General features: G+C 46.6%; 2 protein-coding genes across 2 annotated transcripts; one reads left to right on the forward strand and one right to left on the reverse strand.

Moving 5' to 3' along the window:
• The first annotated feature begins 5,448 nt into the window (after positions 1 to 5,448).
• On the forward strand, positions 5,449 to 6,730 carry F4817DRAFT_59261 (uncharacterized protein). Its single transcript, XM_049307672.1, has one exon. The coding sequence runs from the start codon at positions 5,799 to 5,801 to the stop codon at positions 6,573 to 6,575; it is 777 nt and encodes a 258-aa protein (XP_049160330.1). The 5' UTR covers positions 5,449 to 5,798; the 3' UTR covers positions 6,576 to 6,730.
• Positions 6,731 to 10,013: 3,283 nt separating this feature from the next.
• On the reverse strand, positions 10,014 to 12,625 carry F4817DRAFT_314560 (uncharacterized protein; the record flags this gene model as incomplete). The annotated part of the gene is made up of 4 exons (XM_049300418.1): positions 10,014 to 11,587; positions 11,637 to 12,333; positions 12,415 to 12,519; positions 12,602 to 12,625. The coding sequence occupies 4 exons, from the start codon at positions 12,623 to 12,625 to the stop codon at positions 10,014 to 10,016; spliced, it is 2,400 nt and encodes a 799-aa protein (XP_049160331.1).
• Between the last annotated feature and the right edge of the window lie 11,433 nt (positions 12,626 to 24,058).

Below are 24,058 nucleotides of genomic sequence, written 5' to 3' on the forward strand. Positions count from 1 at the left end.
AGTTTGTAATTTGAGGCACTACTTGATGTTTCATTGATACCTATATCATACTCCTATAAGAAACCATCTCAAGTACTTAGATATATGAGCGATAAGCTTACCATTATCAACTGCCATTCCCAGGTGTCGCGAAAACGGGCAGTCTCGGAGCTATACGATGCCTCGGGTAGAGGAAATATTTTAGTGAGAACGTCGATCCTTTCGAATCAAGGCGAAGAAGGGGGCAAAAAATCTCATGTTGATCCGGTACATGCAAGTTGATTGGTTCCAGATAGATTCTAGTCCCTGTGTATTCTAGACCTCCCGCATCGTGAACATCTCCAGTCTAAGACGGTGCCAACGACACACATCATCCAACTACATAGACCAAGCTCTATCGGCGCACACATATATCTGACTAGTCGCTTAGAATTCCTATACTGTAATCATTCACGGTGGTACGTTTCAATCGAAGGCTTTACGCCGTAGAAGGACTTGGTCATGACCTTGTGAGCTTTTTCTTTTTTTTCCCTACACATGCGAGACCCCTCACTTTTTCCCCAGAGCAGATAACGACTATCAGAAAGAATGGAACCTCCACTATATCTGACAGACGTAGATCGTGCTATCACGATATCACGAAGTCATCACGTAGCATACATGCTATGAGTCACTTCCTCTACACACTTCATGTATGCATGTACTGTAATAGCTATGGCTCGCTCGGCTCGATACAAGATGCTACGCCGCCAAGCCATAAAGTTACTTGTAGGAACATGACCAATACAACAAAGCATTGACGCAAGTGCAAGGTTCCAGATGCAGCATGATAACCTCTACCGTCGATGTATACGGGTAGGTGCATGATCCTCCCATAGACTAGAGTTGTCTAAAAGCTAACAAAAGCTAGATCGTCAAATGTTCTCGACTGCCTAGCATAGCTTAGCAAATGAGAAACGGGAAGTGGGAAATGTAGTATATTACTAGCATGAGGATACTCAATAGTACAGTGTATACGTTATGGATAGGAACGTGTCTGCTGGGTTGATAACTGTATAAACCAACCAGCGATACGACATTGGTTTTCGGTGAGAATCTGGACTTGTATTCGTCGACTCTGTCGAACATGATTGGTGCTGTGTACCGGCAAAATATACACGACAGTTATCCAACTTGCCTGCCCAGCTGCCCAGTAGGGGTCCTTGGCAATTGAACAGATATGATTGGATTAATACAACCTCATCTCAATCGGGAAATCACCAGGTTTCTCACCGCTCTTTTTATAGGAAAGGCTTCTCGCGTCACGGCTTAAGAATATCAGGGCGAGCAACGCCACAGGAATACACATTTTGGACTAATCTTAAATATTCCGATACGCCGCAAGTGTACTGCTCGTTTTGAGTGATGAGAGCCATCGTATTTCATTCTCAAGACCCGAGTAAAGCCGCAAGAGAGCGAACACATGTCAACTGATGTTGTACAACTCTCTGCCACGCCTCAGCACTAAAACAACCAGCTTCAACCCTGCCGTCGGTGAGACCGCATTCAACATAGCGTCCCCAAGCTATTATTATTGAGAGAATTTAACTGAGACTTCGAATATGACTTGTAAGTTTGCTGCCACTATCTTTGGGTCAGCTTATCAGCGTTCTTCGGATAAAATGCGTTGGACAGCTTTGATGCCATTTGAACTGTTGGCTTCGTATATATTAGATCGGGGATTTCGAAGACAATCGTGCCCGACTTTCGAAATAGCAATATAGTTGGTAACCACAGGTCGCCAGCAAAGGATAGTTAAATGCGGCGGCATAAATAAGGGTCCGTCCGAATCCTTAATGAGACGATTCGCAAGCGCCAAATTCTCACGCTTCAGTGTGTGAATGATTCGGCGTCTGGTCGCCAACCCCGAGATCCCGATGCTGACAGTTGGGATGAGGCAGCTCATAAATGCCAATAGCCTCAGGGAATTCGGATAGGATTGGCGAAGGAGACTATTAAATCGGAACGATTGGCTCTAAGCGACAGTGTCCAAGGCTTCTGCGCCAGAAATAGCGACGACAACTCATCAGTACATCATCGTACTTCCCGGTTTATTTTATATGAATCGGGCGCGAAGCAAGCGGCAGCCATATCTCTGAAATCGAATGGTCGATTTATGTTATTAGTAGCCCCGGAATAATGAGATCTCCTAGATCTGCCGCGCCAACTCCTATGGAACAGATTCGGGACTTTGGCCGCAAGCCTTACGGTTTTCCCCTATGTTGTGGCCTCTCAAGGAAATTACCCGGCCGAAACCACAAACCAGGGGAAGACGAGAACGTCATAACCAGCAAACTCTGACTGGTAATCAGCTGATGGCCTATAGCTACAATTTTGGCACTTTTCTATGTCCTCTAAACCTTCGTCCCTAAGGGTCCTTAGGGGTGCTATGATAAGCAAGGCTCACCCCTTCCTTGGCGAGGAATGGATTCAGGACACATATGCTATCTCTCAGAGGTGTAGCAGGATCATTCTAGACAACACCCGAACAACTCGCTGCATAGCTTTGGTTGACGGTCAATGAAACTGAGAGAGTCATCAAGACTCAGGGCATAATCCAACCCCCCAAATAGCAATAAGGCGGCAATCCACAGATGGGCATCTCCACATAACCTGATTAGCCATACATAGGATGTCCGATAACGGCCGTTGGCTTTGTTGAAGTGTTCATTACTACAGGTTACCATGGGAGTCTTATTGTAACGTCGACAGCAAGACGGAGGTTTTTGGAGTCATACCTACCAAGAAACTTCTCGGGCTGCTAGCTTATATTGGCCAAAGTAAAAGACGCTTGGCGACATCTGGGTTCCTACCCATTCGGGATTTGGACACGTCTCAGTTGGTTGAATTTCTGATTAGGCAGGAAATGTTGGACCGTAGCCCTATCAATGAAACCTTGATATTCCCCGGTTACCCGCCCTTGTATAGGGTGAGATCTAAGAAGGGATGTCAGCATCAAGGAAGAATGGTGAGTCCATAGAATGATGACCATAGTCATCGTATCTGTAGTAGTGTTAGAGATAACCCTTAGTATATCACCCCATAGAGTGACAGATGGCTGGCTGATAGAGAGCCAAAGTATACAATATATTGAAGAAGTCTGTTAACGCCATATACTATCCAGTAGCTAACCGGTGATAAGCTTCCGTCTAGAACTCCAACTGCGTCACCTAACTTGGTTAACGAGTGCTGGCTTCGTTATCTTACCATGGACATTTTATTGGACGCCTAGTCTACCGCATTAGAATGTAGTTTAGTAAACCGCTATATCGGGAGGACTTAAACGGTCTTCATGAGAACCTACCTAAGGTTAGGTACTTAGATTATTTAGAATTTAAGTAATAGCTACTTCGTAGGTTAATCATTAATAGCCGTGATGATAAGAATAAGAATTTGAGATCCCGATATCAAAATAGAAGACTAACAAGGCTTATAAACCAATGTACTGGAAGCTGAACAATAACCATCTAAATATAAACGTGAGCCTCAAAGCGGAAGTCATTGATCATAATAACCGGTGATAACAACGGCTAGGGAACACACGTGATCATTGACTTACCTATGTGCCTCTGTACCTAGGGTAGGGACCTATATAAGTTCAAGCCACAGTGCACAGATCACAACCCTCACAAGCCACAACAAGACCACGAGCCCCATTTTCTAGTGACCCGCCTGTCAGCTCAATTTCGCAATTCCAACTTTCAGCCCTACCAACAATCGAGATCTAGAGAACTTATTCGCTAGTCATGCCGAAGCTTTACGGTAATTCGAATTTGCATCCCTCCCTGATGTGCCACCGACCATGTACGATATGCATGTCAAGAGATGATCTGCAGGGACTTGCAGCTAACAATTCTAAACTCATCGTTTCACATTCTCGCCTCAAGTAACCATTCGCTCAAGATCAACCCAAACTTCTTCAGCTTCTCTCTCTCCTTTTTTTCTCTTTACTTTTCTACTTCACATATCGATAGGATCTTCGGTGACGTCATTGATTCACAGTGGAGACAGTTTCTCTATACATATATACATGGCCCATACTTAAGACCACATGGACGGGTGTTAAAGATACCCAAGGTCATAAAACCCGAGTTCTCGTGGAACTTTCAGGGCAATACTGCACTAGCAAAGACAAGTTCTAACCACACCAAAGCTAATTTAGTCGTGCTAGCTTCCGAAAACTAAGTCTCTAACTAGTTGAAGCTGTCAAAAAAGTTGGGTTCCCTTAAGACTAATGCCAACTATCCTTATCGTCAACATCAATTACCTTCAAAACAAGCGAAGGAAGGCTATTCCCAAGGATCCTCATCGAGGTTCGAAGGGTAGGAGATGACCGCCGGTCGCTTATCCGGAATCGCCCGGGTTGTATGCAAATACCATCATGGTTGTGTATTTACGACTATGCTACTACCATAGTCGAGACAATTTCCCCTCTTCCGGTTGATAAATCTCGTCATCTGATACAGTTCCTAGAGTAGGAATACCGGCGCCACTTTCGTGTTGGGGTGTTAGCGCTACTCCAAACCAAGAAATAGTCACCCCTCCTACGAGCATCCCTTGGAGTCCAAAGGTGGTGGTGTACGCACTTGAGTCGCCGGGCGTCGGGCGAATAGCGTATCGCAGCCTCTTCAACAATCAATAATGAGATCCATCATATTTCGCACATTTCCAGCGGTGAAGTGCATAAACGGTGAGTTCTCCCTTGTAAGCGCTATCTTCGGCTTCATCGCTTTAGAGTGTTTGTGTAAGTGAGAACGGTTACAATGGTCATTCCGCAAATGTCTGGCAGTCTAGCACGACATCGCGTAACCCAACTTCTGTATGAAATCACAACTCCAGTAACAACTCGAGTCAACAATCGTCAAGGTAGCATTTTCGACATTAAACGAACTCGTGTTCTTCAGGAGCTTGTGCCGCACTCGAGCTTCATGCAAGGTACGATGACGATGCATACGTATTCGCCGATCCGGACGCAAGTCAATTCGATCAAGTTCCGGTATTATCAAATCACAAGGGCAAAAGCCTCAAGACGTCGCAATCATAGCATACGGACGCAATTGAATTGCGGTTGTTTCGGCTGATTTTCTGTATACAACATTGTCAGATGCCTATCTGGCCGAACTTGAGTTGGTGGCCTCGATGTCTTAGAAAGCCGGCTTATGCTCTATCAATGTTGGTGACCCCCACCCACCAGCCCAGTCTTCAAATCAAATCCACACACCATCTCAGACGCGTGATGCTCTTTGTGGAAATCAGCTTGAAGTTCGCTCTTGTCTGAGCCTCCCACGGCTAAGCACTTAGTCTAAGTGATTCATTGCGAGATAACGCGTCCGTCCACGAGCTCTGCCAGGTTCTCAAAGAGTTGCCTTTCCCCAGTCGGGAACCTCAGGCATGACCACCATCTTCTCCAGCCCGCCCACTCACAAGGCAACCTCTTAAGCTAACCGGTGACTAACACATTCCTTGACACCTTCTGCCTAGTGGTAGTATATATTACGCGGCTTTCCCGCGCTTTCTACACTTCGCTTTCGTTCTACTTATATTTCACGACTCGCCAATTTTATCTCTCGAGGTGGTTGGCTGGTTTCAATTCTCACCTCCCGGATAATTTTACCTGAGCCGGCTTGAGCCCGGCGACCTTCGTTAAGGTTACAATAAGGCTCTTTATTCCATTTCATTCAAATTACCAATCCAAATTTTTAGTAATGGTCACGCTGCGGAATCCGGTCTCTTGCTCCTAAACCCCCTTTCCGGGTCCCGTCACCAACAAATTAACTACAATGCCTTTTTTACCTACTAGCACATCTATGCGTGACCAGTCGGAGCCGTCTTGGCCGCCGAGTCCCAGCCGTCTTCCCCCGTCGTTAGAAGACGATACCAACTCAACAGACGATGATGAGCCTGACGCTCAGTGGTCTAATGTGAATCCCATGATGTATTTCCTTACACCACCAACACCAAAGGAAGAAGACCTCGAATTTGATTTCGAGTTTGACGCCGGGATTGAGGACTCAACTAAGCCTCGGGAGATCATCCGTACCGTCTCTCCTTCTACTCTCGATGGGCTAAGGAAGTACAAGCCTAGAGACAAGATGGCAGATTGCGCAGTCTTGGATGACAACGAAGATGACGATGATGATGACGAGGATTATATCCGCTTCCATCCTCATGGTCATACATCTCTACCATTTGGGTTCGAAAAATTCTTCGATCAGACAAGGCCGTCTTCCACCGTAACATCTCAGACCACAGAGTCTTTATTATCACCCGCCGCATTTCACGTCGGTTCGCCCAAACGTACCGTAAAACGCTTCGCACCCCCACGGCGTCCTCTGAGAGGAAGGTCGCCCCGCCAATCGCTTCAACGACGACATTCATGGCGTGAGCCAAGTCCTGATGTTTATTCTATAGAAGAGGAACCAGAGAAGGAAACGATGAGCGAGATGGGCTTGAGCGTCGAAGACTTGACTGACGATCAGGAGAAGACGCGGCCAATAGATATACCGGCTGCAAAGCCACGGAAGAAGGTTCGGTTCGTGTTACCGGTTAAGGATTAATTGCATATAGTGTTTACACTTGGATATAGCATACTTTGCATAGGGCGGCGTTTGGTGGATTTTCCCCTTCGCATTTCTTGGGTTTTCTTACTCTTGTCACATTCAATCTGCATACGGAACGGATTGAGCATCTTTAGCATAGGCATGTCGGGTTTCTTTCCTAGTCTTGGAGGATACTTGAGGCAACAAAATCCTGAGGGTGTTCGGCCAGATACCAAATCTAATCTTACTTCATATTCATTAACTACCTACCTAACTCATCTTTTGCTTCTGTGAGAAGTGCCGTGATATCCGTAACAAGACTATGCTCCTAGACACCTGATAGACATCTGGGGTAGTCGAAACCAGGGTACACCCCACGAAATACGGAGTCATATCCGTATATGCATAGGTATGAGGTGAAATCAGGAACCTGCTCCATCTTGCTTACGCACGCTGCAACGTAAATCAACGCTGATCCTGTAGATGGTCGGGCCACACCTACCACGGGGATATAGTGGTCCTGTCACTATCTCGTCACTGGCACACCTTGTTTCCATATGACGAGATGGAGAACCAAATGGGGGGATGCTGAGGCGTGCTTAGTAGCTTCATAGTTACTTGGCTGTAAAGGATATTATCCCACACGCCGTCCAAACCGGCCTAGCATAGATGTGCTCGTACTACTTAGCTAATCTGGATGACTGAGTGACTGTCCGGCCCGACTCGGATTACACAAAACGCGGCGCGGCGCGGTATTGCCTTCTGTTCGGATCGACTCGCTTCCGGCAATGGGTATGGGTACTACCCAGGGAGGTGGGAAGGGCAGAAGATGTATTAAGAAAGGCAGAGGCTAGCGTCAACTGCTTGCTTTGTGGCTATGCTCATGCAGCCCTACGAGCTTACATATTTCCCGACGCGCACATATATGCTGATCTTGGCGTCACACGACGGTGTTTTTGCGTAATGGGCATCTGCGTGTAGGTATGTGGTGTAGGTGTAGGTGTGGGCAATACATACATACATACTTACAGAGAAAGAGGTTCGCGTAGGGTAGTCTTGGCGTCAGCATAGATGCTATGCGGAGTACACTACATACCTACATACCTACATACATACATAGTAAGGAATTTAGGTTCCCAAAACGGACAGCCGAACAGCCGAACAGCCAACCAGTGCCGCTAGATGCGCCCCCAAGGCACGGGTTTAGACGAGAGTCTCCGGGCTAGGCCCACGGCCGTTGACCGCTCATCCTACATACGTGCTTGGAAGTTGGGGGAGGCGCCAGGCGCACGTGGGTTGGGTGAGCTTTCTCGGGCGTACCGGGCTGCTGGGTCGATGGCTGGGCTGGAGGTTACGTGAGCAAGAGTGAGTGAGTGAGTGAGTGAGTGGGTGAGTGGGTGAGTGAGCACTAGTAGAGCCCTTTCGTCCGCAACTTACCTTATATAAGATGTAACTACGTGGGATGTCTATGGAATGATTTGAGAAACTGGGTTTTAGTTAATATAGGTAGCTACAGCTTAGTCTGGTAGTCTAGCACGTTCTTTGATGGAAAAGCTAAGAGGTATGTAGTGGGTTGGGTAAGGTAAGATGGCTAATAATATCTGGCGTGGACTCGGTTCTGATATTAGGCCGTCTGAGTTCATGCTTTGATTTGCGAGTTTTCGCCGCACGATTCCGAGGCTGTGACTGTTTTCAATTCCTACTTACTCAGCTAGGAGGCGAATAGGTAGATTCCATATCAGATACACAGGGTGGTTGTTGTTAGTTCGTAAGCTGTGCCTCCAAGAATTTCCATGTAAACTTGGTATTGAGATAGGATAGGGTAGCGATGGTTTATTAGACTTTCTAATACCTTTCACATGTCACCGCACTTCTAGATTGCTACGAAGCTGATAGGTAGTCCTAGCAGCTCAATATTATGCCTATTCCATGAATTAAGCGGTGGTATATATGTTTGCGCCTCAGCCTATTGCTTGTTACTTATACGACCACGCCGCCCCTATCAACACATCCTCCACGCTAACCCCCCCTTTTCTTTAACACATATTGAGAAAGATTCGCCTGTGACCAGTTTAGTAGCCTTGTAATCAAGTATTTCTGATGTAAGGTAAGGCTAGAAAAGCTACGCCACGCCCCTTGCCTCTTATAGGATGGAATATCATATTTTCAATCCCGTAACTTGGCCACATGTACCTAGAAGATATGATATATTGATAATATCGTTCAATGAGTGCAAAACTCATCTCTATAATATGAGGGGTGCTATGACTTGTAGTGATCGGCACAACTGTGAACGAATTGCATATTGTACCGCCAAGTAAACTGTCTTATGGACGAAGTACTCAAAAGAAAAGGCACGAGACCATTCCGATAAATCTTGAAGCCTTTAACTTTTACACTTGGCACGAGCTGCGTCTAGAATATCAAAACATCAATTATTCTAGTTCAGCCAAGATAAACGAAGGAATGCGCATTAGCAAACTTCGAGGAGGAGCAGACGGATAGCCACAAGGAGACAATTTATCTGCCACTTACCATCCGAAAGCAACGTACTAAGGAAGCCGCCGGCACCCTACTAAGACATTGATACCGTCATATCAAGTCCCACCTTAGGGGTCTTCTAACTATACGAGATCGCCTTATTCTCACATTCTCAAATCCCAATGGACAGTATCTGGACGTGTCAAAGAGGACATGTAACCGGACCCGACTTCCTTCTTTCTCCCCTATTGATAATCTTTTACCAAGAATAGAGCATATCGTAAAATTCGACTGAGGAAATGGAGATATGAGATATGAGATATGATCGAATGATGGCCTATTACACTATCCCTATCGTAATGGGCTAATAAGTACTAAGGAGATTATATTCTGAAGTAAGGGGTAAGCGACCGTATAGGAAAACTATTGCGTCCACATGCACGTGTTTGTACGATAGGACTCGCCTCTGAAGAGTAATCCTATTGAATACAACAAATTACCAGTCACTAGGAAGGGACTTTGTATACGAAACACAAGCATCTCATTAGGTTATGAAGCTCAGTAGCCCTTGCTACAATATTCCTAGTCGGTATAGACAACTACAACGACTCGTCCTCTTCAGGGATATATACCCCTCGGTTACTGGTATAGAATATACCACGATGAAGTATTCATAAGCTTAAACATTTGTATTTCCTTCAAGACAACGGGTCCTTCGTTTTCCTATCATCCTAAGTACACCGGAGTCTATGTATTCCTCAGCCCCTAAAGTGGAGACCGAAACATTCAAATATTCTAGCGTGGAAGAATACCGCCCCAATAACTCATGGTATAAGTCCTATCGTGCCGGATCCTCAATCGATCCGGTGTGTTGAATAGGGACGCGAAACTCCAACGCCGCCAACGCCTTGCCCTGATGCAGTTTTCGTGTGAATACAAAGTCAAGAATGCAGCTTGAAAAGTGAGCACTTTGCTTTACTCATCTTCTGCATCCTCCGCATCGTCTGCGTCCTCAACCGTAACCGCTTTCGCCTTTCCTTTCGTTTCACTCCTCGTTGATGTTTCTTGCTCGTCGCTTGAATTGCGACGCGGACCTTCTGATGTTGAAGCTTCCTCTGCTCTCGTTCCAAGCTCGTTTGTAGAGGCTGAACCACCAGCTCCGCCGTTAGCATACAGCTGCGACGCACCGCCCCAGTTAGGCACTACCGGGGTAGGCGCAGCCACTACGGGGGGTTCTCTCTGCGGCTGTGAAGTAGTCCCGGAAGTTTGCTCTGTCGTATACCTGTTGGATGCCTCGACAATCCGAGCAAGGGAGTCGCCAATTCTATGGTTTGATGACTGGGAACCGCTGGCGACGCTAGTAGTTGTAGTATTCATATTCGCTGTATCGGTTGTTTGTAACTGCTGACCGCTAGCGTCAACTTGTTGACTGGGTAGCTGAGCCCCTAGGGGGGCTTGTGGTGGCTGGCCATCAAGGCGCTGAAGAGGCAATAATGACCAACCAGGGGGTATGGTAACACCTTCAGGTAGTTCTGAGCTACCGGCAGGGATAGCAGTCGAATAAGATACGCCTCCATGTCTGGTCATTGTCGGGGTTGCCACACGAGGCGGGAAACCGGAAAGCGAGGGAAACTGTGACATGGGTTGAAAAGGAGCAAAAGGGGGTTGTGGTGCAGTTGCATGATCAGAAGCAAATTGGACGCTAATGCCCGGGTGTCCGGGTTGAGGATCCTGTTGCACCTGACGAAGGCGATTCAACTCTGTTGTTAGAGCATATAGGGTATGCAATTCGGTTTGGCTCGCCTGTAGAGCTTGCATTTCCATTTGGATTCGGTTCGAGATGTCATGAAGTTGTGCCTGTATTTCCGTAATACTATTAGGATTGTTTGGACGGGTAGCGCCAGGGGGGGCTTGAGCGGTCGGCGTTGGTGCTGCAGGAATGTTGGCGCCATCAAGAGGGACACGAAGGCGTTGAGCCATCTCGTGGATATTCTGGGCGTTGCCCTGAGCAAAGCCTAACCGAATAGGACCAAACTGGAACACCCTCATATTACCTCCTGGACGAGCTTGCGCCGGCTGACCAGCATTCGCACCCCTATTACCTGGTGCTGGTTGACCTGGAACATTAGGCTGGCCACCAGGAGCTGCGCCGTCATTAGGTGCGGCATCCTCGATAGTAACTGGGCGTCGACATGTTGGGCATACTTGCTGTCTCTCCATCCAGCTCTTAAGACATCCAAAGTGCAAGATGTGACCGCATGGAAGCCTTTTTGGGCGGAACCGCTCTACTGCGCCTGCGGCAGATGGGTCCCACGGTCTCATGTCTTCTCTGCAGATGATGCAAGTATTCTCGCGCGCTAACTCTTCTTCGGTAGCGTCAGGGTACTTGGTCATATATTTAACAGCTTTCCGGTATTTAATCAGGAGTCTGAGCTGCCCCACAAATGAGCGAGCTGTCATGAATAGGTCACGCATAATATGAATAGGTAGACCGTAAAACATCATCAGGATAGCAAAGAAAGCGGAATAGATGCCGAGCTTGACGAAGTCTATATGCGTGTTAATTAAGAATGACACGATCGAGAAATAGATACTTACCAGTTAACAAATCAAGGCTTAGAACCCATTGCCCCTTGGACTCCCATCCCGGTACATCGATATCCGTCTCATCAATATCGTCTTCGCTAGGTAACTCTTCCTGCTCTGCGGCCTCCGCCTCCGCGGGATCACCAGACTCGCGACGTCTCATGATATCGGCACGCTGCTCTCGGATTTGTCTACGTCGTTCTTCCAACCTCTGCTTGGTCTGCTTCCTCACTATATCGGCCTCAACCAGTGACAGGACATATCGGAAGCCAGTGCGGAACGAGCAGGCGGTTAATATGGCGAACTCGAATAAGAACATGACCATCATGTTGGGTCGGGCTTGTTGAATGACGGCATTTATAGTGTACGTAAATAGCCAGGTATCATATATGACGCTGAGCAAGAGGGATATGCTGAGTCTCGTATGGAAAAGGCGCGGGTTCACCGGAGGTTGCTGTTCCAAAACTTCGACACGGCCTTCGCCTATCCATTCCCAAACTTTGCCGGTGACCAGAGCAGTAAACATAACGAGGAACCAAGCACCGACTTCTTCCCGAAATATGGTCATAGCAAGGCAGGTTTCGGTAACGGCGAACCAGGCTTTCTCGTAGAGCTGCTCGATCTCGACCGGCCGGAGGGGGCCGTAGCATAGTCGCTGAAGACCCCAGACGAAGGAACCATATACCAGTAGGACAAGATTTATGAGTATCTATGATCGAACGACAAAGGTTAGTAATTCAGCACGGTGGCAAAGAATATCAATGATGGTGAGGTGTACCATAAAACATACCATAAGACTCAAATTATTCTGCGACAGGTAGACCATGGCGGAGTAGAAGTTAGCCCGTTGGTTAAATGCATAGGCAACGACGCCGGCCGCCAGGGCCGTCGAGGTCTGCGCAAAGAATTGGATTAGCTTGGAGCTCCCCAGCAGCACGAGACGATATACGGATTAGAGAAGTATAGATTAAGCTTACCCCTGCGTACCAAAGAACGCGCATAGTGACAATTGTTAGCAGCGATAATTAAGGAAACGTAGAGTATTATAGAGATGGTTGGTAATTGGATTAGGTGCCCATCATTTCAATGTGGGTGTTTTAAGGATAGTTTGTTCGTAGGTGAAATGGGAGGTTTGTTACAAATGTAGGTACAGGTAGGTACTCAACAAAAGGTTAATGCCACCTATTGAAGTTGCAACTTGCAACTGCCTATACCTCATGGAAGTAACTAGAGATGACGCGACTGGGGTCGCTTTTCTAATTCTGATTGGCTACACGGATCATTCGGTCCCCGAGCTACATAGTACTTAGGAACAGTTATATGAACGAGATGTCCCGCTCGGTCCGACGGCGTAACTCACATTACCAGAAGTTACTGCCCGTGTCTAAAATAATTAGCTGCTGCTGCTCCTGACAAAGTCTCCGAGGTACAATTGCCTTTAATCAATTCTTGAGGCATCTACACATTGAGAATACCTTACCATATGTACCTGATGCAGACGCACGTGCCAAGATGGCAGGCTTAGTACCTAGGTACCTAACCACCACCGCAAAAGCAGACGACCATCATACGGTGGCTAGGATTTTTTATACAAAACCCCGGTCGTAAGAAAGTACGTATTCGATATCTTAGACAATATATTTCTAGATTTACATATGCGATTAGTCTTTCCGAATGTATTAGATATAAGCCTAAGCCCCTGATTATTGTGTTAACTAATATGAGATGAGCACGGTATCGAAGTCGTTCTTCCATCACTTGTCTATGCAACCCGCTTTTATAAGGGCGAGAAAATATTATTTAAATCAGAATACATACCTGTTTACTAGGATGGATGGGAAAGATTCTCGTCTCCCCTTACTATCAGACGACACCTTTTGTTAGCTGTTTGAGTTGTCTGGGTTAGGGTTAGGGTTGGTCTCATCATCCTCGAACAGTTGGGTTCGACAGAAATTTCTACTACTATGACGGGCACTGCCGTTTACATCCCAGAAAACATCAGCTATTTTACTCATCACAACAGCCTAGATTTTCTATAATTTACAAATAATGTAGGCAATATACGGACTCACGGAATGATGCTTCATCAGGATATATCATGATGGTCCGCCTCATGATAAACAGATATATAACAGTACCATAACGCGAACTAGCGATTAATAAGCTTCTATAAACAACCAAAACGAGGCCCGGGCTCCAATCCCACTACCAGGAAGGGACCATATGACTATAAAAGATATTGGCAATCATATCCAAATGTCAACTAAGTGGTAATATTTCAGCTAGGAACGATCTTCGAGCTATACAAGAATTTCTTATAAACCTTTAGGTTAGACAAGCGTCAAAACACATCGACATAGCAAGGGCCTGGTAGATTTAGATATGTAGTAGAAAAATGCCACACGACGATCCTTAACCAAAATTTCAAACGCTAAGAGAAATAACAAGAGTAGAAAAAGGGAATTGATAGTTATAACCTTATTTAGATAAGGATAGTCTAGGCATAGGTCTGAATACGAGCAATGTAATGATATAAGGTGTGGAAAAGGTTACATGTAGCAGCTAACTCTTAGAAGTCTAGCATTAAGCGACGTCCCGACTTCGAAATATCTATTTTAATAATATATCAATATATATCTGATATATCGACGATATTTACCTGCTTAACTGAACTAATTGAAGACAAGAACTAAACTATATATACTAAATGACACGCCAATCATCTTCTTCTCACATTGCGAATAGAGGTTATATTTTCGTAAGAGTTTTACCAGCCTTATTACTGCGTAGTCCCCCCTTTAAGGCTCCTATGAAACTATCCCCACTCGCAGTGGCCGTAGCCACAAGAGGAGGCTAGGTGGCAGTAAGGGTGGTCCAAATAGCATACGCATGATAAGCCATTTTTGATCATTAATCTATCTTCCTTTAGCTAAATAGGTAGGTAAACATAAGAGATAGGAAAAATAATATCTTCGAGAGACAAAGCCCTCTTCGATGCCCCTAAGCCTGTGCAAGTAGTGCATATGGGATTCATATACTTCCAAGATAATAACCGTACTATCCTTCTGGACAACAACATCGTCACCAACATCAATAAGGGTTATTCCCGATGGCCGTTGGGGGAATGAGCTCCCTACTAGTCTCTGCTTTGACACTAATGCCGCCGTGGCCCTCAAGATTAGCATAGCTAGTGACGATTGTCGACTATCTGTGGGCTAAACACAACGGGGGATCCAGCTAAGGGTTCGAAGCCTGAAGTTAATTGCCTGAGCTCTCTTAGAAATGACGCCTAAAGAAGCATTGTTGCTGACGATGGTAACAATTTGGTCTGATGTTTCCCATCCCAATCCTTGTTGACGGCTAACGGGAGTTTCTTAGACAATAGGTATTCGGCATTGTTACTCCTTTTGTACTGGAAAAGTAACAATCGCTTCATTAATAAAATCGACCATGGCCGGTAGACTACTTACCTGGGGGTATCTTTAGCGAACTGCTCTTCGGATAAACAGCTTTCCTCGAGGCTATTGTATATTCCAGAGCCATAGCAAGTCTACCTGCCTATGTAGGTAGGTAGGTAGGTAGCATCTACTATTTGCGATCCGTACATTCGGCTTCGAATTATTCAGCCACTCTTCATCTCCTCAAGTCGATATAGATATCCTAATTCTTGCTCGCTCACGGGAGTAGTTACATTGGGGTCTTTTCGAGGGACTTTCAACTCCTCTGGGTGACACTGCCCCTAAAATTGTGAATCCTATCCGCCATCTGACTTCCCAAGTACACATTTTTTTAGTAGTCTTCGTCGCTAGGCACACACTTCGGCGGGATCAGCATCGCTGGCGATTCGATTTCGCGTAGCTAGCCCCGGAGGGCAGGAGGAGAGTATCCATAGTCGATAAAACTATCCAGAGCTTTGATAGATAGGTACCTATATTTTCTATCTTTCAGGCGGTTAGTCTAACATTAATCATGTCTAGTCATGTGGCAATAAATACTCTACTGCCATGTTTGTACATGCCTCGGGATGTATTGACCAACTTGATGGACAGCATCTGCCTATTTAGTAGGTTGATTCGACGTAGGTAATAATATCGATAGATATAGATGAATTTCTCTCAGGTTGTATACCTATCTAACTAGGTAATTTTCACTACCTACGTGTCATACTTGACGCCATTATCCATTACAGAGTCTCCCGGGTCGGCGAGAACGTACGAAGCTATATTCAATAGACTGATGCTGTATTGTTGCGTCTACCGCAAACTCCTAGGCAGGTGGCATATACGGGAGTATTTAATAGAGGCCATATATTGACTCCAGAACCGATGGCTCTTAGGATTGCTATTCGTACAAGTCTCGGCCTGTATCCCATGTGCATAGCTAAAGCCGAGAAGTCTTTAGGGGATCAGGGGTGTATCTTCTAGAACATAGATGTCTCGCGGGGCCAGAAGGTAGATATATTGCGAATCGAAACGGAAGTAGACGATGTCCCATTTAGGAGAACCTGAACTTAACTTGACGAGGAATCACGAGGATAGCGAGACGGTTTATTCGAGACGGACACGCTAGGGGACCAAGTAAGCGAATTTACTACAAACGATAATGAGTCATGGGTAGTCCATCTCTATAACTATTAACTTTGTTCTCGGAAGAAAACTAGTAGAAAATACTGGCTTAACTAGTTAGTAGAAGGGGCTTGCGTATACGACAACTGGCGATTCCACAAGAGCGATCACGGTAATTCAAGACCACACCCAAAAACTCGAGTGTAGGCATGGTATTGCCAATTTGTAGATCGATGCAGCATACGAGACTTAACTAGCTTGCGTTTACTTAACCCGTCGCAAGGTAGTGGCCGAATTAAGAATCATTCTACAACACTGCACGACGGGCCCCCTATCCAGCAACGCCATCAACGGCCCTATGCACAGAAAGGGGCTTGCAGACATCTACAGATGCAACTAGTTAGTCCCGAAGGGACAGCCGAAAGACCATTGCGATACTATCGTTCTATCTACATGGCCATTCTCGAACTGATGTAGTACATGTGGCTTCGAACGAGCCATTGAACGATCAAATCTACGGAATCTCGCTATACGAACAATCGATTTCTGAGCAACACAGTCTCGCACGAACCACGCCTCGGAATTAAACATGGTATCTCCACGCGACTCGATACGAGCTTCTCCTCCTTCGTCATCGGGACACGGCACACTGCCACCGCGAGTGTGTGCTGCGCATAGCTACGTTGACAGGAGGCTCCGCGTGGGAACACCGAGGACCAAGACGGTATAGTAAGTCGTCGCATTAAACAATATCTTTAGGGGGAGTGTGGAGGGGAGGGGAGGGGTAGGTAGGTAGTCGTTGCGGACCTGCGTCTACGTGGACTTGCATTAAGGCCAGGAAAGCCCAGCATACCGCTACCAGACGCGTTACACATGTGCGTCGCCGTCGCCCGATGGCTTAGGAGATTACGGTACGTTACTTACTGTGTCATGACATGCTGGAGGCTTGACGCTAACGGCGTTGAAGAAAATAATAATAATACATAGGTAATAATACCAATAAAAAGAGCGAGTTTAATCTCCGACGGAGACGGGCACTCCCCCCTTCTCCCCTCGACGGGAGAGGGGAAAAAGGAAACTTGTCTAAGATGCATGGCGTACAGTTCATGTAAGGCGCTGCTACTGCTGTAACGTTGACCACCCCCCCTCGTGCGCAGCGGTCTAGGTTACGGCATTGCATCACCTTCGCAACCGTTCGCCGAGCCCGACCGAGCGAGACAGAAGTAGTAAGTAAGAAGGTCGGTCTGCGGTAATTTACCCAAGCAATCGTTATCATTCGCAAGATTTCCACTCGTCGGACCCATCCGTCGCTCGCCTAGACGAGGGGAAAAACTTTGGACGGACACTCTCGGGCGAAGCAGCAGTCAGAGTGTGATGTCGCTGGAGCAAGATGCTACGCTGTGCTGCTTGGAGCCCGACGTGTCGTGGTAAGCTAAGCAAGCAAGAAATCCATCATCCATGATACCTTGCGGCTCTAAGCGCAATATCGTGGTGGTAGTAGTAGTAGTAGTAGGTACTGTGTAGTATGTAGACAGGTAGACAGGTAGACAGGACAGGAGGCCTGGGCCAAACTTTTGCCCCAGCCCCCTAGAGCCACCAATCATCTCGGCGATGCCTGCGATTGCAGGAGGAGCCGCGCGCATGGCAACCCCGACACTGGCGCTGCAAGACATCGAGCATGCCGCGGTTGGCTGGGAGCGCACCGCTCCCGGATGGAACCGTAAGCCTGTAGTATACATACATACATACCTGTCAAAGGTACGAAACTGAGGTCGGCGACATGTATGTATGTATGTACGTGGCCCAAAACGGGGGTCAGCCGGCCGAGAAATGTGGCTCTACGAATAGGGTGTCGTCGTCGTCGTCGACGGCCTCGGTTCGGATCTTAGCGCAGGCGGGGGGAGGAAGGGGGGGGCAACGGTGACTTGCTTTTTGACTGACGCTCTGTGTGCTGCTGAACCGGCAATCAAAAATTCTTGGAGTGAGATGAGGCCTCTATACTATGTACTATGAAGAAATATGCACGCATGCTACGGGAAGCCGTATGTAAGTCTATGTAATAGAATGCACTATGGCGACTCAAAGCGGTGTAGTGTTGAGCAATCCAGAAAAGATCTTCAGGCAATGCTACGCCAGAGGCTGCTGAAATGCTGCCAAGCGATGATCTCGCTTCTGCACGTACGTAGCATCCAACGCACGACTGGGGATCGGATTGGGGGGGAGAAGAGGGGGAGAGAAAGGATACTGGTTTTCGGACCGTGGGAGACTGTCCTGGGTCCCTGCTGACTGAGGAAATTGAGGCTCAAAAAACACGTGTTGCGGGAACAGCCTAGTCGACTCGATAGTCTAGTGTATATTTTGCTTATAGGTTGGTGATGGGTCTATGATGGTGGTTGGAGGATATACGGGTTGTCAGTAAGACGGGCTTCCCCCTGAAACGGGCCTTGGCTACATCGTTACCATAATAGGGACACGACATTTATCGTACCGTACTGTGCGATGCCCAAGATACCATTGCCACCTACGTTAATCGAGGTGGAGGTGGGGGTTTATTAACCCTCAGCGCTGCTTTTCATCAAGTTACCCCGGTCTCGAGACCAGATACAGAGGGGGATAGAGGGATTACCGAGCTCCACGTCAGCCACGCGCATGATCCTCAAGTGCCTAGACGCGGAGTAGATCTTGCGTCGGCGATCGATGGCTGGCTTTAAGGTTGACGGCCTGCTGCACCCGCGAGTTGGGGACATACATAGGTACACTACACTAGGTACGGCTGGAATAGTACGGATTACACAGTGGAGGTCTTACATTGAAGCTTGGCGTTACAATAGGTATTCTATATATTATAATATTAGGTATACCTAATAGCAGCTCTGTTATAGGGGATCTCAGCAGGGTCAAAAGTTCCTCGACAGCGAACCCAGCTGGCATATGCGCGTCAGAACAGGCAATGTTCTTTTGTCAGTAAGAGCCAGGACAGTGTGGCGTAGAAGCGAAGGGCAGGGGGTTTCAATCTTGGTATTATCTCAAAGTAGGTACAAGGTATCGAAAGGCATGTATGTACATATTGTACAGGCTCGCACTAGACCCTCACGGAGCGAGGGGCCGTGGTCTGAAGCTTATAAGTCAGTCACCTGGTAATAATAAAATCATACTCTACTTAGATACGGTAGATTGGGGAGGGGGGATAACCCTGGGACAACCCTCCCCACAAACGTTGAGGCTTGGGGCTAAGACAAGACGGGAATTGTTAAGCGCACATAGTCGTATCCGGCGGCAGCTAACACGGGGCGGCGCGCGGAAACCAATTCGTCGGGTCTCCGCTAGGAGCTTAATAGTGCGGAATTATGGCCATCAGTGAATCCTTCTACTAGGTCCTTTGATCTAATACTTCACATCATACATGGCGCTATAGTCCATAGCCTCGGTAGGTCCACACGACATATCGTAGTAAGCCGCAAGACTCAGTCTTACATAGTTCCACACGATATCGAACCATGGTCGTCGACGATGGAATTTACTTGAGGTTGTAATAGACGTTTAGGGGCTTGTTAGAGGTCTAGAATTGCCGTATCTAGACGTTCCCGTGGGTTTAACGCTGTGGCTGCGATGATCGAACCGGCTAGCTGGGACGGTTCCATGGGTCCCTTGAACGCATGCGAATCTTGGAATCCTGTCATCTACAGTACATAACTCCTCCGCCGGCTTCTTTATTCACAATCGCAACCGTCCTGACGATGCATTATAAGCTGTAATCCTGGATCTTTCTTAATTCGGGTCGTTATGGTGAGGTAATTTCCATCAGCTGGAGTCTACCGGCCGAGAAATCTAGGATAAGCCGAGATTTGATGACCATTCCCTTTATTTACCATAATATGTTCATACCTTAGGTAGGTAGTGCTTTGATATTGATATGTTAGGTACTCATGGGTATGGGAATCACCATCACAGGCGGTAGACTTATTGTCTCATTTGAACTTCCAGGGGTTTGGCTAAGCAACACACGGGCTTCTGGGCATTAGCGCATGATCTTAGAGTTCCTCACCCATGTCCGCGACACGCATAGACCTCCTGATGATTTATTACATAGATCCAGACCGGTTGTTAAGATGATCAAAGAGGCTCTTTCACGGAACCTGCCGCCGTAGTCAAAGAACTGTATCACAGTTAATTTGTCCTTGCTGGCAGGGAACTTGCCAGAGGTGTAATCTTGACTGGTGCAGTGCGACAAGAATTACATAGTACATATGGATTACTCCCTCGTTGTGATATGTCGTATTGATGGCTGTAGGGTCAGGAGGGTATGCCAGACCTAATCCTGGCCAGAACTACTCAAGGTAGTTAACTTGAGCAGCGTCAAACTAAGACTTGTCCCGGCTCTACGCGCCTATACGAGATCCTAGGATGGAGTTTTCATTACTAGATGTGAAGCAATAAGTCTGTTAATAACGACCAACGGGACGTATATCTACTAGGTCTAAGACATGCTGCTGCATCCGAAGGATTTTGTGTGTAGTATGCGTAATACTTTAGCGCTCTTCCGGCGCGGCAACGGGTTTTACCACGTTGTGCTCCGTGCTGATCTCATCCGCTGACTGGCACATCTCTAGACTTGGCATAAACTAAAGTTCATATGACATTAGAAAGGCTTAATGTTTTATGCCACGGGACTGCGGGAGCAGTAGTGAGACGGTCTAGACCTACGGCAATCATTTCTCCCAAGCCTGTGGCACCCAACCTCTGCATAGCTATTATTCATGTTTAAGGTTCTGAGAGAGACATGCATACCCCTGACTCTATGATATATATATAGAGAGAGTTAGGTAATACGTATATTGTCTATATGTTCCAGTGGTATATGTTGTTACAAAGAAGGATTAGAGACGGAGGTTTCTAGTAAATTTCGGTCCCGAAGCGATGGAGCTAGGCCCGTGGGAAACGCGGGCACGTGGAGTCTTGGGTTCCTTATGGGCACAATAGTGTTAGAGCATGTGAGTTTTGTTTTACTATACGTAGCATACATAGTGGAAGAGTATGTATAATCATTGGGCGTTCTAATTGCGGGGGATCCAAGATGTTTCTTAGGGGTATGTCTCTCGTTCGATGTGTGAAATCGATACTGTGCTTTATTTTAAAATGCACCAGTTCGTAGAATGCAAGCCAACATGTTAGACATGCAGCTTGGCGGGCGGTTGCTTGGCTCGTAAGTCACCAGTCACCATTCAAAATCTGGTACGGAATACACTCGCGTAGCTATACGTATGTGCGGTTATATCTATAATAACTTGGATATGTCATTATCTTATACGTGCTGCAGGTATAATACCAAATCTCGACACCGCTTAATAAATGATCGATTGCTAAGTTCGGTGAGATCGGGTAGGGCTAGTTGTTACCGAACACTCGGAAATATGGCGTTCCGGTAAAACCCTTGGGGATCAACTAGAAGCGAATTTTACCCATGACGATATTGGAAAAGTACCTAAGTTGATTACTGAACTCTGGTATCTCCAGGGGCTTGAAGGTGGCTTGCGAAGATCCTCATGTTAGTCCACAATGGCTCTCTTGCATGGATAACGGCTGGCGGCATTGGGAAGCACAGAATGCAGAGAAAGGGATTGGAGCTTCCATGCGTCCTTCTAGATCTACCGAACGCTATTTTCTCGTCTTCAGGGCTTGTCTTCAGGCTTGTTGATTCGGTTAAGTCGCCATGAAATATGGTTGGCTGCCTCGTCGGGCACCTGCAACTCCAGGTCGCCGATGTGGCGGAAGTAGGAAATGATTGGCGTTCTAATATAAAGCACACGGACTCCCATGCAAATTTACCCAATAATTTATTGTCGGATCCTTGCATAAATATTCCACAGGTGGTTAGACCATTAATACCCCGTAAATACGTAAAATACGAACGTCAGATCGCAGGTACCTAATCTACCTACACATATAGTGTATGTCAATATCTTGTTGATCTACATATCCATCTGTGTTAGAACCTGGTAACGAGCCTGAGGGATAAGATGCTAGTTCATCTCACGACCTTGGACCAGCAGGCATTAGATGGTGGATCTCGTTCCGCGGTTACATTTCTGTGACATGGCGTTACGATAGCGTCACAATCCAACTTGATCGCCCTGTTTTATCTAAACGGCGGATGAGATCATCACGATTCCTGTCCGTGAAGTTAGATTATCACGTCGGATGCAGAATTATGGACCTTTGATCTATTGACTACCTACCCAGCCACGACGGCAGACCCCTTTTCATGCGTTGAAGGGGCGTAGGAGGGAATAGCACGTTGAGGGTCAAGACAACGACGGCCATTCTGCAAGGTACGCGCGCTTAAGTCACTAACTTAGGTAGTTCGAAAGCTTGTGCATCCTTTCTTTGACGTATCATCGTCTTCGATTAAGCCAAGCCTTCGTCTGCGGGAAGAACTAGGCGGGATTGTAAGTCCTATAGGATATTAGATCCAGGTTTTATGTTACACATGGCGCGCTGTCAACGCGTTCCTTGGTGCGTTACTAGGATTGCTTATTATATTCGTCTAGCACGTATGCGTTCATCCTCACCTTAGACAATAGAAAGAAATGGGGAGGTAGTTTGATAGTAGGGAGATAGGGGGTTCACCGAGATCAAAGACGTCTCTTCTGGACACCGGACCCATCCTGTCTCGCCCAACTACATAGTATGTATGAGTATCGATATGCAGAGTCCCCAACCGGGCTTGTCTACGTCGATATGCGGAATCTTTCCGAGAGGCATATAGACAGTAGAAATGTCTCGTTCAGGTGACCAGTTGATAGGACAGGGTTAGTGGTAATACAGTAATAGCCTGGTATATGTGTGTGTATTGCGAATTCGCCTGCTTAGTTACACAGTTGCCTTTAGAATCCTTCAACTCATCTCCGTTCATCCGTTCTATGCTCCTCTGATGTCCGCCGTGATATCTCTAGCGGTAGTAGAGAATACTGATTATGCGGGCAAATGAGGATTCTGTACGGCATATACTCAACTCCATACATCGTCTGCGCGTGAAGTTCATACAAGGTTGACTGTTACGACCCGTCAGTCTGCCTTGGCTCTTGGCTCTTGGCTCAGGGGTCTTATTAGGCACAACAACCGGGGAGAGGGATTCCGAAGTGCTGTACTGTACCTTGTACCAAATACATGCCGTAGGGGTTCGGAGCAGGGACCTCAAATAGGGCATAGCGTATACATGCCGTGATGTAGATATGGGTCTCTGGGGAAGAACTTGTAACAGGGTTCCTAGTCTTGGACGTATCTTAGACGCCAAACCTTTCTTGTAAAAATTCGCTAAAATTATCCGTTTTGGATCAAGCTTGGGCTCACTAGTCGTTCACTGTGTATGCACAGATATATTATAAGTACGTTATGGATACCACACTGGGATATGTGAATGACGGGCGGAGCGGGGCGGAACTGTTGAATGCGAGACTTGTGTAGGGGTATGTATGATGAGATACATGTACGTATGGACGGTATTGTACAACTTATGCACTCGTATGATGCGAGAAAATCAACATTATGAATATCTCGGAGTATCATAGCGCTGTTACGAATTTCCTTTATTTGGAAAATTTATTTGCTACAACTAAGTTTAACTAATGCTGTCTAATGCTATCTAATGCTATTTATTTATTTTAAGAATATCTTCAGAATGTCATTTAACCGGACTTGAAATATCATCTATCGAAAATTATGGCTTCGGGTATGCCGTCTTGGCTACTTTATTCTACCGTCGGTACAAATAATATTAACACTTATCATATGAGAACTAGGTTGTAAATAAACGTAGGGCTGAGGCTCTTAACATATGCCCTAGTTTGATATCTATATGCTCAACTGAAT

The sequence above is a fragment of the Daldinia loculata genome (genome assembly GCF_022478755.1).
Source record: "Daldinia loculata strain CBS 113971 unplaced genomic scaffold F4817scaffold_16, whole genome shotgun sequence".
Lineage (NCBI taxonomy): Eukaryota > Fungi > Ascomycota > Sordariomycetes > Xylariales > Hypoxylaceae > Daldinia > Daldinia loculata.